At 36.3% G+C, this 17,215-nt stretch overlaps 1 protein-coding gene across 2 annotated transcripts in view; it reads left to right on the top strand.

Annotated features, from left to right (window-relative positions):
* Positions 1-15,086, top strand: part of HS2ST1 (heparan sulfate 2-O-sulfotransferase 1) — a gene marked incomplete at both ends in the record, with an annotated part of 139,828 nt that extends 124,742 nt beyond the window's left edge. Inside the window, 4 exons of one of the 2 annotated variants that reach the window (XM_084243612.1) lie at positions 5,431-5,569; positions 11,356-11,453; positions 13,447-13,604; positions 14,860-15,086. In XM_084243612.1, coding sequence (XP_084099738.1) covers positions 5,431-5,569; positions 11,356-11,453; positions 13,447-13,604; positions 14,860-15,086 — 622 coding nt within the window. Of the gene's footprint in view, positions 1-5,430; positions 5,570-11,355; positions 11,454-13,446; positions 13,605-14,856 lie in introns of both variants that reach the window. The other variant, XM_084243611.1, reaches the window with a different exon arrangement.
* Positions 15,087-17,215: the final 2,129 nt, after the last annotated feature.

The raw sequence follows: 17,215 nt of genomic DNA, 5'->3' as shown, positions 1-17,215 counted from the left end.
TTTCGGATGATTACCTGAGAAGTAGACTCAGACACATAGACAGGCATAATAACGACCTTAGGGAAACGCATGACAACGAAGGAATTGCTGAGGGTTTTAGACCAACAAGAGGAAAGGTGACAGCTACAATTGAGGGAGGATTGATTGTTGAATGGTAGATTGAAAGACACTATAGAAAGGAGTCCAGTGGTGGAATTGGTAGACAAGAATGACGGGAGAATACCCCCCTTTCTAGAACCGAGAGGGATTCATATACTAGACCCAGATGTCATTGTTTGGTTCAAGCAAAGGTATCCAGATGGTATTATCTCTAAACCTAAGAATTTCTGAAGCACTTCCGTAGAGTTAAGTAATTTAAGGCCATGGCTCTACAGGCTGTACCTGAAGAGTAATATTGTACAGTAGTCTTTTTTCCTTATTTAAATAAAAGTTTGTATTGTGGTTGGGATTTTGAGGTTAAATTTTGGCTCTGCTACTTAACAGTGTTGTTTTTGTGTAGCTTATCTCAGTCTGACTCATACATAAAATGGGATTATTACCTACCTTATGGGTTGTTGGGAGGGTTCAAACTAAACGAATGCATGGAACACATTAAAACGTTGATTATACACTACAGGATTAGAGTGACTAGTAATCAGTACTATGTGAACATGGTGGTTAATACGGAAGTTCTCTGGAATAGCATTTTTTAAGGTGTAAGGTTTGGTTGAATTTTACTTAAAGTATCACTGGGGACTATCACCCTCTAAATATTTTCTTATCATGTTAAAATTTTGTGGCTCTGCTAGTTTATTTTTTAACTTACATTTAGAAAAGAAAAAAAAATGAGCACACTGGGATGAAATAAGTAGCAGAGGTATGCAGAGAACTAATCGATATGACGTCTAGGTGAAAACACCTTTTGTCTATTTTTTAAGACACTATCAAATACAAGTGAACAGACTTTTTTAGATTATGGTGAAACTTACTATACTAATTTAAGTATGTAGATAGCCTTTTACAGTTATGATAATATAGAGGGATATTAACTACAGAAATAATATGTAAAGAGAAACTGCTAGGTGTTTTCCTCGAGGGATGTTTGAGAAGGGCTTGAGGAGGTGAATTCTGAAAGAGCAGAAGTGAGGGACTGCACAAGCACCCGGAAGTAGAGTGGGAAGGGAGGGATGCCGCCGATTTTTGGTTGATGGGGGTGGTCTATCATAGGGAGGTGGATAGTCTGTATTGTCCTCCACATCCCCCTTGTCTGAAGAGGAATTTCCCACTGGATTTGAGGATTGAGAAGGGGGGTTTCCGTGGCTGAGCTTGCCGTGGCCGAGCATGTGGCGGGCGTAGTTTCGCTTTCGGATTGAGCCGCAGAGCGCAATGCCTCAGCCACTAGTTCACAAGCAGCTGCTCCCCCATCACTAAGGGCATCATAGACTAGTTGCCACACAGAAAGAATACGGGGGGGGGGGGACAGTTTGGGGCCCGTAAAGGTCCCTGTGAAGAAGGAAGTCTACTTTGACCTTTTCCCAGTTTCGTACTGAGACGGTGTCCTGCTGAAAGAACCATTTGCTGGTGTTTGCGAGGACTGAGACTAGATTATGAAGGGTCTGAACCTTAATGGGAGTTCCATAATGTTTAAGCAGAAGTTGTAGGGCTCTAACAAGTTGGCCCTTGGACATGGTATTGCCCATGATGCCGATCACTTACCTAATCCTTACATTACTGATTGATCGGTCCCTCAGAGGATCCCTTGTACTCGTATCCCGAAGTTGGGCGCCACTTGTCGGTCTGTCCTGCAGGCCGACGGGGTTCAGGAACACGGCAGAGGGGCTGGGGATGAAAAACGCTTCTACTCACATGGATGGCTGCAGGAACTAACACTTTATTACTGAGGGGGCAGGGATATATATATATATATATATATATGAAAGTCTGCACGTGCGCTTTACGTGGCTTGCGCATGCGCTTTGGTCTGCGCATGTGCTTTACGTGGCTTGCACATGTGCTTCGGTCTGCGCATGTGCTTTGGTTATTGACAGATATGATAAATTGATGTCATAAATTTAGAACTTTTCCAGTTTAAAAGAAAATTGCATAGGTTGGACATTTTCAAAAGGCAGATGACATAAAGTTGAATTAAGTTACAGTTCTTGTCCCCAATGAGTCCTTTGAAACTTCACTCTTTCTATAATTATCAATCAGTTCATTGTGTTTTATTATAAATAGTAAAACTGTTATATTACCCTCCTTTTTAACTTCATATAACCTATTAGCAGTATCAATACCACTTCAATTTTCTTCAAATTTTACAAAATGAAACATTAGGTTATCTCTCTATAAAACCTTTCCCAGTAACATTTTCCTCTATAAAAAAGTTCAGTTAAAAAGAAAACTGTTTTCACACTGGTTTTGGTCAGCTGAGAATTTCAATGATCCAGTTACCTAAGGGAATGCATCAGTCTTAGAAAGGTAACTGGAAATTATTTTTGATATGACAGTCAATTTAATTTAAGCACTCGTCAGGTGTGTGTTTTGAGGTTATGCCAGGAATGAGTATGGATTTTCGGTGTTGTCTTTTGGGTTTCTTCATTCACCTCTTGTCTTTTTCAGAACAATTCAGGTCAATCAGTAAAGAGGCAGATCTGTCAGAACAAGGAACAAATAACTAAATGCTTCATTAGATCTGAAATATCCTAGAGAGAAACAAAGTGACTATGTCAGGCCTAAATAGTTTGCTAGAATGTAGATCATGTGAGTTATCCCTTTTACCTTGTACTTTTCTGCTGAACCAGTTGAAGGTTGAACTTTTTTCTACAACTTTAAACAAATATGTGACCACACTGTAGAAGCTTTTTTAAAAAAATCAATCATTACAGGCAATATGTAAGAGATGCTTTTTTATTGACCTTGTACGACTAGCTCTCTTTACAATACTGATCTGTAAATAAGGAGCAGTCACTGGAGACAGATCTGCAGTTATATCCACCTCTATTCCTTACAGTGCTGCAGTCTCAGCCATATTCCTTACAGGCTTTGGTTTCTCCCCTTGTAAAATGGTAATTAAAGTAACTTTAATTTTGTGTGCTTGTGAGGTTGAAATGTGATCATGAATGTGATGCACTTAGTTCTGTGTCTCACACAGCACAGTGTTAGGCTCTTTTAAAATGCTGTCTTTCAGTTACCATGCTGTCTTACTGGTGTTTTCTTTTTCTCCCTGGCCCTTTTTCCAGCTCTGAGTTAAAATATTGTCAAGACTCTTATCTTTGCCTCCATTATGCTCTTTTGGGAAGATGACCTATTTTTATTTATCAGACATCCAAGCAAGAAACTTGAGAGTGGCTTAGACAATCCTTTTCTTTATCTCCTACCTAATCAGTCACCAAGTCTTTGGAGCCTGGCATCTTTCACTTAGCATAATGCTCTTAAAATTTGATGTATCAGTAGTTCATTCCATACTATGTAGTATTCCATTGTATGGATGCACCACCATTTCTGTCCTTCTCCAGTTCTAGATACTTGATGTATTTCTAGTTTTTAGTGATTGAGTAAAGCTGCCAAAACATTTGCATACAGGTTTTGTGTGGGTATATGTTTTCATTTCGCTTGGGTTAAAACCTAAAAGTGGTGTTACTGGATTAGATGAAACTTTAAGAACTTGCCAAACTCTTTTCCTAAATGGATGCATTATTTTGCTAGCTCACCACCACCACTGTGGTTGAGACTTGAGAGTTCTAATTGCTGTGCATTCTTGTCATTGTTGAAACAAAAACTTGTCAGTGTTTATTTTTTATTTTAAGCCATTGTTAAAGACACACAGTAGATGACTGCCCATTTTAAGAGAGATAATTTTAAAAATAATTTATTCACAACATTATCATTATGGGACCAACAAATACCAACAGATCATTTATTATGTTGGAAATAAGACCATGGGAACTTGCCACTAGAAGGCTTTGAAAGTTTCCTTGAAAGTTTTAGGGCTAAGGGAGTCTGGAGTAAATATGTATAAGATAATCATGTCCTTAGTGAGAACTCCAGCTAACCGGGGATGTTAAACCAGAATGAAGCAGAAATCTCAAAAGCATAATGCTTTACCAAAGGCTCTTTCTAGTCAGTTGACAAGGTTCCTTTCAGATGTTCTGAGTGTTAACATGTTTTTTTCCTTAACCATTTGTGATGTTCACTCATTTCTCTAAGCTATCTGTAGAGAATAGTTGTGAAAAAATGAGCCTGGTTTGTTTATTGCTTTGTCATACAACTACGCTGACTAAGCAAGATAAGGTTTCTAACATGTCTTGTTAACAACCTACTGCTCGGATGATATTTTTTCCCTTTCAGTCTTCATATAACGTCACAAATTTCCTACTAAATATGTTCTTCTTTTCCTAGGAAAGTCATATTCTAACAGGTCAATGGTAATTTTATTTTCTTGAAGTGAAGGTGAATTTTCTGTTTTTCTGCCTCCTGAGAAACACTCAGGAGGAACAGCTCAAACTGGCCTGCGAGTCCCCAGAACATATTTTTTCCTCTGTAAATAGCTATCTCCTTGACAAAAGAATTAAACCTACAACGAAAAGGATGCTTGTTTCCTAACCAGCTGGGCTGAATGACCCACGTGCTATTTTTATTGTGCCTATTTTCTCTTATAATCCTTTGCTTTCATCTCTGTATAACCTTATCCGAGTTTACACACAATGATTCTTATCTCTTTTCAGAATGCATTCACACGTTATCTCATTAAAATCATTCTTCATATTTATCAATGCTACCAAAGCCATGTCACAGATAGTGAAAAGGATTTGGTGACTCTGCTAACTGAATATAAAGGAAAAGAATAGAATCAAGATAACGGCAGGGTTTCAAGATTGGGAAAGTGAGCATTTAGAACAGAGGCAACTGGACAGTTCTAGAGTTTGCAAGGATTGCTAAAGTAGAAGACTTCTCTTTCCTTCAACTATCATTTCCTAAGGAAATAATACAGAAAACAGAATGTCTTTCACTCTGTCTTGTTAAAATCAGCTTTGGAAAGTCAACTCAAATAATTGCACTTGTGTAGATTTACGATTATTCTCTGATCATGTTTGTCTACTTTGGTGGATCAGAAGTAAAAAGTTGTTACTACATAAAATTGAAATACTTCATGTAATTCTTGCCAGTCAAGTTTAAAATTATTTTTCATTCAATTTTCCTGTCTTACCTTTATCTTTAGCAATATGGCTTCTCAACCTTTTGACTAAGATCAAGTGTAGTGTCTTTATCTTCAGCATAATTTTTGAATTCTTATTTGTTTACTATATAACATAACCATGAAATATTTTCTAATTGTTACATACTCTGTTTTAATAGTCCATGTTCTTCTTTCCATATCGAATCTATATCTCAAACTTATAATTTGAGGAATGAAAACGTCAATTTTACCTTTTTGATTTTGTTGTATTTTAGATTTGGTGTGAAGAAGAAGCCAATCTACATTAATGTCATAAGGGATCCCATTGAGAGGCTAGTTTCTTACTATTACTTTCTGAGATTTGGAGATGATTATAGACCAGGGCTAAGAAGACGAAAACAAGGAGACAAAAAGGTAATAATTTAGTTTCAAAATTTTTGTAAAGATAATTGTTTATGAAATAGAATGTGTGTACATTTTTGAAATTTATGATCCATTATAAATATGCTACTTGCTTATTGTGCAAACTTAGAAAAGAACCCCAAAGTATAAAGAAAGAACTTATAGTTGATATTTTGGAGTGTGCATAATTTTCTATGACTTTTAGAAATGTAGTCATTATATTCCAGGGCTGAGTGTTTGTTTTATTATAGTCCTATTAACACTTTTCTATGAGACCATCATAATTATTCATTATTAATATGATGTATCTGTATATGTATTTGGGTTCTCTTAGTCTTGATGATGACAATTTAGGGACACTATTTTGCGAAAGCAGCTTATTTTTTCAGGCAAGAAGAAAGAGCAACAGAGTTCTTAGCTGACTCAGTTTGGGTTGTCTTTTCTTTAAGTATGTACTCCACAGTAGCACCAGACTTAGTTTTCTAAGAAACCAAACTTACTGATCACTTTTCTGGTAGAACACCTTTATTGGACCCCCATTGCTCACAGGATTGCCCAGGGAACAGGAGAAACAATCTGATAAAATTTGAAACCTAGTCTCCCTACCTCATTTTCCCTCAGGTGCCTTATGCTTCAGCCCCATAAAATGTTACCATCCTCCAACCTATTGATTTATCATTTTTATAAGTATTGTTTCCTATATTTAGAATGACTTTCCTTCACTCTGCAAAACTCTTTGTCCACTTTTTTAAAAAAGATTTTTTATTTATGCATACAAGAAGTAGGGTACAGGCCAGAGGTGTGGGGGTGAGAGGATCCACCAGAGACAGAGTGGGAACAGAACAGGCAGATTGACTGAAATACACTGCTGAGGGGAGCATTGGGCAAGCCAGGAGAAGTCTGCTGCACATGTGGGCAGCCCCTGGCTGGGGATTAAACTCAGCTGGGGATTAAACTCTTGCTGCGGTGGCTGCGGATAGCTTCATAGGTTGCGTTGCGTCTCAACCCCTTGCGTCACCAGGGAGGCCCTCTTTGTCCACTTTTTAATATACATCACAAATGTTACCTCTTTCATAAAATCTTTTCTGGTGCAAGAAATCAGCTAGTCCTATATCTTGCAAGACTCCCAAAGCACTCCATTTGCCTCTCTATTTCTCAAGCATTTATTTTGTGGTATTTGGATTATTTGTTAACATAAATGTCTTCTGCAAAAGGTCACAAAACTTGCTGAAGCAGAGGTTATATTTCATTTATCTTTGTTTCCTCCAGTATTTGGCACAGGGCCTACTTTCCTATTTTGCAACCAGAGTTTTACTTAATATAATCCCTGTCCAGTACCTGGAAAATAGGAATATTAGAGAATGAAAAAGTCAGTATTCTAGAACTGATAACTATAGAGAGAGCTAGATAGATTATTTCTGAAACTTTTTTTGAGTTCTACTCAAAAGTGGCTTAGAATTCCCTTTAAACACTGAGAACTTTTTTGATTGCTGAGCAATTTGCAGCAACATGGATGGAACTAGAAGGAATCATGCTCAGCAAAATAAGCCAGAAAGAAAAAGAAAAATACCGGATGATCTCACTCATAGCAGGAATTTAGAAAACCTAAATAAGGGACCAGGAAAAAGACTAATTATAATAAAGTAAAAATCAAAATCAACAAGGAACTATAAACCAGAGACACACTACAGGGGTGGGGGGGTCGTTAGGGTCAAAATAAGGGGGGTGGGAATTGTCTGGGGACTATAACCAAGATGAAAATGCATACATTGTGCAAAAATGAAAAAGGATGTTAAAAATATATAAAATAAATAAATAAAAATTACCTTTCAAAAAAACCCTGAGAACTACCAAAGAACTTTTGTTTATTTGAGCAATATCTATTGAAATTTACTGGTTTCCTGAGAACTATGCCTGTTTACTGAGAGCTTTAGAAAATATTAATTTAAATGTAACAGTAGGAAACCAGACATGGTAACATGAAAATTATGGGTTTTATGCAAATAACCATTTTCAAAAAAGTAAAAAGCATTTTATCTTTTTTTAAATTTTAAAAATATATGACTTAACACAGAAGCTGGATTTTCATCTCTGTGGCTGAATCAAGGATGTTCAATACATCCTTTTTATTGAAGTGAATAAAGAAAATACAGCTTTACGCAGCTATATATTGAAATTGGGAGGATTTTAATGACCTTTTCATAAAATTGTGGAAATTCTTCTCTAATACTATACTGAAACTTGACAAGCAATAGTTTCTAAAAGTTGCTGCATTGTGGAATCTGGAACCATAGCTATGAGCTTTTTATGCTCTTCTGTATTGAGAACATGTATTTGTGGTCTGTTTTTTCCTACATGTTTGTTTTTGCTTTTTATTTTAAAGACTTGAAGTTTTATTAGAGAAGAACATTTATTGATGAATATTAAAATCAAGAGCAGAAGAACTACATGTTGGCTAATTAGAGAACTTGGGTTTAAATAGAAATCCTTATCTAAATCAGTTTTTATTCAATAGTGGATATTTAAATTCCTGTAGTTGACTAGAGAGTAATTCTGTGGCAACTTTTAATACTGTAACTTCTATTAACATCCTAGTTTTTTTTATACACTGTGGTGGTAGAGATTTTAAGTTCACCCTTAATCACCTTAGTAATTCATTCCATTTCACTCTGGTACTTTAATCAGATGGAAGTGTGAAGAAGCAGACAACCCCTTCTGAGCTTCAGAGACACCATGCTAAGACCTGTTTGCAACTGGATAGGCAAGGAATCAGAAACTTTCTGCTATATCATCATTCAGTTCATTGAGCCCAAGACTTCTTCTAAATAGGACATGGTAGAGACACACAGATTATTTTATTTTTATAATGTATAATTTGGCATAAATAATAATAAAACCTCTTTTTAGAAAGTGACTTGGACCAGCAAATCTAAATCAGACCACCTGGTGAAGTTCAGAAATAATGTAATAGCCATCAAAATGGGTTTTATTGAGTATTAAGTGTTATCTGATGTGCTTTCATATAAAATATTTGTGTGTGTGTTTCTATAGACAGAGACAAAGACACATACATGCAGATAATGATATCCTAAAGGACTGTCAAAATGCTCCATGAAAAAATTGGCTTTGGCTTTGTCCCCACTAGAACTGTGCCTTTAATACTCATATAAATTCTCAAAGCATGGTCTTTCCAGCCATTTACAAATATTGGTCATGAAAACAATTTGTATAGCATGATGACGTGTGCTGTGGAGCACGCAAATGCACGCCATTTGGTCCCTCCTAGATGTGTTCACTGTAGTTGGGGAAAAAGAACACAATGCATTTTTTTTTTAAGTACTGAAAAAATTTCTTTAGATGAAGATGTATGCATAGATATAAATACCTGAATACTAAGCTAGTATTACAAGGCAGTGTATAATTAATTCTATGAATTCAGAGAAAATATGAGTGGCATTAGGTAAGAGTAGTCATTGGAGATAGTCTTAACATAAACTAGATTGATAGAGGGAAGGCACTTTCAGAGAAAGAAAATATGGTCAGCAAAGGTATATAGATTTGAGGGAATATATGACATACTTGAAATACAAATCAGATTAATCTGGTGAAGTTGAATGTTACACGTAGTGCTAGGGCTACACTGGCACACTGAACTTGGAGTATGAAGTGTTTCTGAAAGGCACAGTAAGAGATTTTGATTTTTTCTTTAAGATATTGTAAGCTATTGAAGGTTCCTGAGGAGAGGATGTTAGTGGTAACTACTTAGACTGATATGAATGATAACTGTATAGTGCAGATTGGAAAGAAGGAAAAGGTAGGACCCCAATTAAGAAGTGGTTATAAGAATTGAGAAAGGATATTTGAAGGTCCCAATGGAAGTAAGACTGAAAAAGGTGGATTGCAAAGACAGTACCTCAAGGATATGAGGTGAGAGAGAAGTTTAAGAAATATTCTGAGGGCCTCCCCTGGTGGCGCAGCGCTTGAGCGCTGGGCTGTGAAGCTGCCTGCAGCCTCTGCAGCACTGGTTCGATCCCAGGCCGCCGGGCGAGGGTCCCACATGGCATGCAGACCTCTCCTGCCGCCTGCTGCTCCCCTCAGCAGTGTATTTCGTCACTCTGCCTGTTCTGCTCCCCGCTCTGGCTCTGGTGAATTCTCTCACCCTCCTGCACTTCTGACTGTACCCAGTGCTTGTATAAATAAATAAATAAATCTTAAAAAAAAAAAAAAAAGAAATATTCTGAGTCTTCAAGCCTGAATTACAAAGGGTAATATCCTATTGCCAGAAATACTGAGTACGAGGTAAAACTGTAAATTTAAATGAAAATGCACAATAGGTATCAGAAGGTGGATAAGGAGGGATAGATAGATAAAGGGGTACAGATTTGAAGGGTTTTTGCCTAGGAATTATACACAAAGCCAAGGAAGTGTGAGTAACAGGGCTATAGAAGAGAGTGGGCAAAGAGAAGGTAAGCGAGATGAATACCATTTGGTGAGTGCGGCCAAATGCTATGGAGGTCCAGGAGAACAAGAGCGAACAAAACATTGTTTTTGACTATTAGGGAGGAGTGGGGAGAAAGACAGGCACAGATTAAAATTTTTCCTTCCTGTTTACTGAAATGCCTACAATGAAGCAGTCATTGTGGTAGATTTTTTTTTACATCCATAATTCGATTTGTCCTGCATATAAAATTATGTCCTTTAACTGGGGGGGGGGGGATTAGAACAAAATTTAAGCTGTCTGGATTCAGCATGATTCAAACCCAAGTCATAGATCTTTTCACTATATCATGGTGAATATTATCTGTAAAAGAAATGGGCAAATAAAGTGGGCTAAAGTTCACTGTCGTCTCTTGAATGTTACCAGAATAAATAGAATCATTCTACTGTAGCTCCAACCCACAGCCAATAAGGATTTTTTGGGACCTCTTTCCATAGATTTTTGGTTGAAAGGGCCCTTTGAGTTTATCTCATTTTATGAATTATAAAAAGTGTGGTTTGGAGGCCATAGAGACTTACTTTACATTGGGTCAAACCTGGCTCTAGAAACCACCTCTAGAGCCTTGACCCAGAACATGTGCTCTTTTTACTTTTTCCTGTTTCTCTTGTCAAAAGTTATAAGCATTATTAGTAGATGTCTCACTTCAGCAACCAGAGCTCACACGGTTTTTCTCCGGTTTCTCAATGTTTTACTTTAAATAGATACATCTGTTAAAATATAAGTGATAGTAAGTACTCAATAAAGTGAAGCTGATTAATTCAGTAGATCCATAACCTATAAGTCTTTTCCCCTTCTCTTTAATTCAGTTAGATCCATTGGAAAGGAGGGCATACAACTCCTAAGAGACCTTTTTGTTTTGTGCATGATTTTATGTTTGTTTCAGTGAGAAAAGATGAAAAGATTTACATGAAGTCCTACTTTGCATTCTTGTCAAACACTTTTTTCAGAGTATCATTATCCTTGTTATTATTTAATTTCCTTTGGTAAGGGGATAGAAAATATAAATTCACAAATTCAGTGTAAACCAGTGCTTGTTTTCAAAATCAAATTACTGTTGGGGTGGGGGTTTGTTTGTATAATAGAAGAACTCTTAATAAACACAAACCAGACTTGAGTAAAATTTATGCTTAACTTCTGTTGATATATCTCAAGTTTATTTTCATAATCTGCCCATCCTTTTCAATTCACTATCTTGTCCTGTCCTCTCCCAACCATTTATTTGATAACTTACCCCATTAAGATACTTGATAGGTAAGACTTGGGTTTATGACTCACCTGTGCTCTTCTGTCTTTGTTACAGACCTTTGATGAATGTGTAGCTGAGGGCGGCTCAGACTGTGCTCCCGAGAAGCTCTGGCTTCAAATCCCATTCTTCTGTGGTCACAGTTCAGAATGCTGGTATGGAGATAAAGTTAGCTTTATTTGATAATCTTCTTTATTATCTCTTTTCATAGGCATGAATGTATTAGTCAAGGTCATAGTATTAGGAAATTAATGAAAGACCGGACTGAAAATGCCATGTAATTAAATAACATCTAGTTTTGTGGTTAACTTTAAATGTATTAAATTTTTTTTTTCATATATAATATCCTTGCAATATTTTCTCGAGAAACTGATTTTTAAATTTTTTGTTTGCTTTTAGAGTTATATATTTTTCTGTACTCCAGTAGAGCTCTTAATTAGAAGTCAGGGGTTATTTCATAAACCCCATTCTCTCCTAAGCTTACTGTTTTAGCCATTCATGTTAGATCAAGGGAAGGCTTAGTGATAAATTAATCAACTGGTTTTACTGTTAAACTGATTTTGACTTCAAGAGAAGCCAAAGTTACAGTTGTGATTAAGTAGAAAAAGATATATGATCTTTAATAAAGAATTTATTTCCTCAGAATTTGCTGAGTTTTCAGTTTTTAAAAATAATGGCATTTATATTTCTAATCAATAATTTTAATTGGAAAAGTAGGAAAAAACAGAAATACCTGCAAAGTTAGTATCTTCCTTAAAACTATAATGAGAAATCAAAGGAATACTTTTTGTTCTTTTGGTCACTGTTTGAGATGTATCACAGTCATGAATCACTAAACAAGGGGCTGCATTCTGAGGACTACATTGTCAGGAGATGTCTGTACTGTACACACATCATAGAGTGTGATTACACTGACATACAGGGTATAGCTTTCTGTATGCCTAGACTATAGGGTACAGACAGTAAGAACCAGTGTGGTATATATGTTCCATAGTTGACCAAAACATCTTTAAGTGATGCATGCCTGTCATGGATTATTGTGACCCTCAAATTCCTCTTTCGTAGATTATATCACTGCATAATAGTAGCAATAGCTTTAAGAAGAACTGGAAGCATAAGAATGTCTTCTCAATATTTAGTCATTTCCTTGGGATAGGCATCAATGAATTACAACCTGGAGACCAAACTTGGCCCATCATCTGTTTTTGTAAAGTTTTATTGAAACACAATCATATCCATTTGCTCACTTACTGTCTATGAGTGTTTTCATTGTGCAGTTACGTAATTGTGACCAAGCTGATAAGGCCTGCAGTGCTTAGATATTTACCCTGGCCCTTTATAGAAGAAATTTGCCAACTTTTACCTTAGAACAATAGTGTGTTGCTCTATTGAGCGTATTGAGGAAATTCCATAGACTCAGAACTGGCTTTAGAAATCTGCTAATTTACATCTTCTTCCCCCTCCTAGCTTTTTAACGGCTGAATAAAGGAGCAAGGAGGGTGAAGCCACCAGCTCAAGATCACACTACATATAAACAGAGCTGGAGTTAGGATTAAGGGATGTCAGTGCTAAAAAGAACCCCAAAGTATAGTTTAAGGTTTATTTAATCAGCTATTAGCCGACAATGTAAAAAATAAAAGATCCTTAGCAAAACCGTTTTTACCTATTTTTAATGCCTCAGAAATTTCAGAAAAACCTGCAATTAAGATAAACATTAAGCACAAATTGCTTAGATCTTACTAGAGTGCTCTTAAAATTAACAGTTTAATTTTGAGTAGTTAAAAAAATTATATTTGGTGTTCACACTGAATCAGATGGTGGTAACGTGTTTCTCTCTTTCTCTCTCTCTCTCTCTCTCTCTCTCTCTCTCTCTCTCTCTCTCTCTCTCTCTCTGCCCTCAAACTAAACTTTGTTCACATCAGTGTCCTTACTACAGCTGAATTGGCACTGCATAGTTGAGCGGAAATGGGGGATAGAGGAAAGGAAATTAAAAGCAGGTGTGCCTCCCAAAGGACGTTAGTAAAAGGACATTAAGACTTTGGATGTACATGTGTTTATCTATATTCTGCATAATATGCAGTGTCACAGGCATCAAAAATACTTAGCCGATTTCACAACTAGGTTTTTAATTCACTCTCTTTGGTTTAGGAATGTGGGAAGCAGGTGGGCTATGGATCAAGCCAAGTATAACCTAATTAATGAATACTTTCTGGTGGGAGTTACTGAAGAGCTTGAAGATTTCATTATGTTATTGGAAGCAGCTTTGCCTCGGTTCTTCAGGGGCGCTACAGAACTCTATCGTACAGGTATATAAAAGATGGGTATCTTTTTAAGCTGTACTTAACTTTGTTTGCAACTTGAAAAATAGGCGATCTGAATTTTCTTTAGTAAAGCACACAAGAAATAGCTCCAGAAAGAAGAGTATATAATCTGTCTCTGCTCATTATTTCCACTTCAGAGCAGTGACTGGCACACAGATGGTATCATTAGATATGTTTTGAATGAATAACCCTGCATTAGATGATAATTAGAAGGCATTGTAGGACTAGTAGAAAGATAGACATGATAAAACCAGCCTGAGAAATGTGTAATATTCAGTAATGCTCGAAAACACCCATTTAGACTGTGTTAAGAATTCTGCCCTTAGACCTGCCTATTGCCATTTAGAGTCTTGGTGGGACTGAGTCATGGTAGTAATGGTCATCATGTGTTTGTCTGTTGGGTTATAGTACCCCTGAAAGTGCGTTTCAACAGCCTCAACACTATTACAGATAGGAAGTTGTTCTGGTCCAGTCCAATTCTGGTGTCTTGTTTTTCTGCTGTTGGTTGGTGAGATACTATGATCAGAGTGCTTTTGCTGGGCTTTTTATATCCCCTTGCTTTGTTTTTTTGTTTGTTTGTTTTGGTTTTTTTTTCCTTTGGTTAATTTTATTTTTATATTCCCCATACAATTGCAACCCCCTTATTTTGACCCCAATCCCTCCTTTCCCCGCCCCCGCCCCCGCCCCCCCATAGTGTGTCTCTGGCTCATAGTTGTTTGTTGATTTTGAATTTTTCTTTTTTATAGTTATTCTTTCTCCTGGTCCCTTATTTAGGTTTTCTAGATTCCTGCTATGAGTGAGACCATCCGGTATTTTTCTTTTTCTTTCTGGCTATATCCCCTTGCTTTGAATACATAATTGTGAGAATACAGATCATGAGAAATTAGTATTAAGCTTGATAATAGATATGTTATCCCATCTTTAAAAATAAACAAGTCAGCACCAAGCATTTGAGAATACAGCATGTAAGGTGACAGCCTGTACTTTACTGAGCGGTAATCCTTACTTTTACTATTTGGGGTCTCATTAAAGCTTTCACAGGTTAAGGATTTGCATTAGGAAGGAATAAATCACAGTTCTTGTATGACCAGGATGCTGTTTCTGACTGCATATTAATATCAAACAACTATGTTATCTGCCCAACACAGTGCCATATTAACTTTAACAGCCTCTTCAAATAAGCATTCATCTTTGTGTATTCTTAGAATTATTTACCTCTCGTTTTTTCTTTTGTAAGTAGGAAAGAAATCTCATCTTAGGAAAACCACAGAGAAGAAACTCCCCACTAAACAAACCATTGCAAAACTACAGCAATCTGACATTTGGAAAATGGAGAACGAGTTCTATGAATTTGCATTGGAGCAGTTCCAGTTCATCAGAGCCCATGCCGTACGAGAAAAGGATGGAGATCTCTATATCCTCGCACAGAACTTTTTCTATGAAAAGATATACCCTAAATCGAACTGAATACAAGGTGAACTGAATATTAGGTTCTTGAACTAATACATTGACCCTGTCTTCACCTTAGCTCTCCACTCCACAGCCTGGATTGCTGGTAGGTGGGTAAGACAAGTTGTTTTGAGCCAAGTTAGGAAACAGACAATTAACATCAAGAAAGTAGATGCTGGCTGGTATGGCGGCGGTCTAAATAGTTTAAGTTTCAGCCTTTTTTTTTTTCCCCTCTGGTTAAATTTTGGTAGGAGTTATAATCTCCTGCCCAGAAAAACTCTACACATCACCTAAACACATAACAGGTCTGATCGAAAGACTAAATAGTTTCAGAAAAAGTTTTGATTTTCTGATTTTGATGAAGCATTTTTTTTTTTTTAACTAACATAAATATGAATCATTTGCTATTTCCACCTTCACCTGGAGGTTTGGGTTATACACCTCGACTGAATAGTGTTATTACCTGTTTGGCCGTGTGTGCTTTGTTTTTGTGAATCACGTCTCATGAAATTTATTGGAATGTTGTTCATGTTTGCTAAGAAATGTTTCTGCTGTAGCTGGAATTGCCCATATATTTATGTAGGTCGTTTTTAATTTTCTTTCAGAAAATTGATAAGTGTTAAAAACCAATTTAAAGCATTACTAATACTGTAAAAAGAATCAAATCAGTATTTCTCATTCCTGTTTCCCCAATATTTAGGATTGGGGAGCCACTTCAAGAATGTTGACATTGCCTGAAGTTTTAGTTAAAGGCTTCCATTCATTAATATCAAAAAATCAAGTTTAGTATTTGTTTCTCCATGGGTTATTCGTAAAGCTGTAAACTGGGATATCGGTGATCCATATTATAACTACATTAGTGAGCTGTGGGATGGGTAGGATTTTTCCTACTTCTTCTGTACTTTTACTTGTAGACTATTTTTACTAAGGTGCTTTATAATGTGTTTTAAAGCATTGCATTTACAAAAAATGGAAAATGCTGTAAATATTGCATATTTTATGTATTTGGACCAAAAGGTTATAGATAATTACACAAAAGTGGTTTTGCACCAATTTTATGTGAAGTAAAACCATCAGACCTACTGTTCTTATATTTTTCATTTAACTTAACTGTTAAGACATCACTGAAACGACCTTCAATAGCCTTTCAATTTTGATATATAGTACATTATTCATAATTGGGGGCAGTTGTTATAGTGGAAAGAGTGCTGGACAAGGAGTCAGAAACCTTGATAGCTCATCCTGGCCCTGCCACTTGACAGCTGTGAGACCTTGGGCAAGTCACTTAACCTCACTTTGCCTCAGTGTCCTCATCTTGAAATGAGGATCATAATACCTGCTGTACCTACCTCACAGGGATGTTGTGAGGATTAAATCAGATGGCATGTGAAAGCACTTTGAAAACTGTAAAGCGCTGTATAAATGTAAGGTATTAAGGACACATCTTTAACATATAGTTTCATACCATTCATTTTTTTTAACAGAGAAAGGGAAAAGTCCACCTATAAGCTGGTTGATGAAAAAGTTCATCTTGATATAAATTTTGTTTGATAAATATCTTCTCAGTGTTTTATCTTCCATGTTTCAACAGCTATTGAAATATGAAACACCTGTGAACTCTTGATAATTCACAAGCAGCTGCTTGAGTGCAGGGGTTCCCTGCTTGAAAAAGACTTCATTAGCAACTCGAGGCAGGGGAACATTTGCTCTTCAAATTTGGAAATTTTTCTCATTTTATTTTACATCATATTCCGAAATGTTGACTGTTTTGTACTTCTAGTTTTTAAGGTATATTTTACTGTTTAATGCCCTGTGCATTCTTTCCCTTCTTAGGCTAACAAAGAATTTTGGAAATGTTTTCTATTAAATAATAATCTTTAATATGTTTAGTTTAAATATTCTTGAAAAAGTTTTTGCCAAACTAAGCATTTTAGGCAGGTTTCTTTAAAAGTTATTAATTATATGAGAGGCAAGGAGGAAGCATTAATCAAAAGGTGTCATAAATAAATTTAAAGCAAAGCTACAGCAAATTGACAAAATCATTTTAGCATCCCCCATCAGACTAGATAATCAGAATCAGACAGGTGTGCTTTACTTATTTGACTTTCCTCTCCCCTCTCTCTTCCTCCCTTCCTCCCTCCACTGAT

This window comes from Talpa europaea (assembly GCF_964194135.1).
Source record: "Talpa europaea genome assembly, chromosome: 9".
NCBI lineage: Eukaryota > Metazoa > Chordata > Mammalia > Eulipotyphla > Talpidae > Talpa > Talpa europaea.
This window is presented reverse-complemented; position numbering and strand designations above follow the sequence as displayed.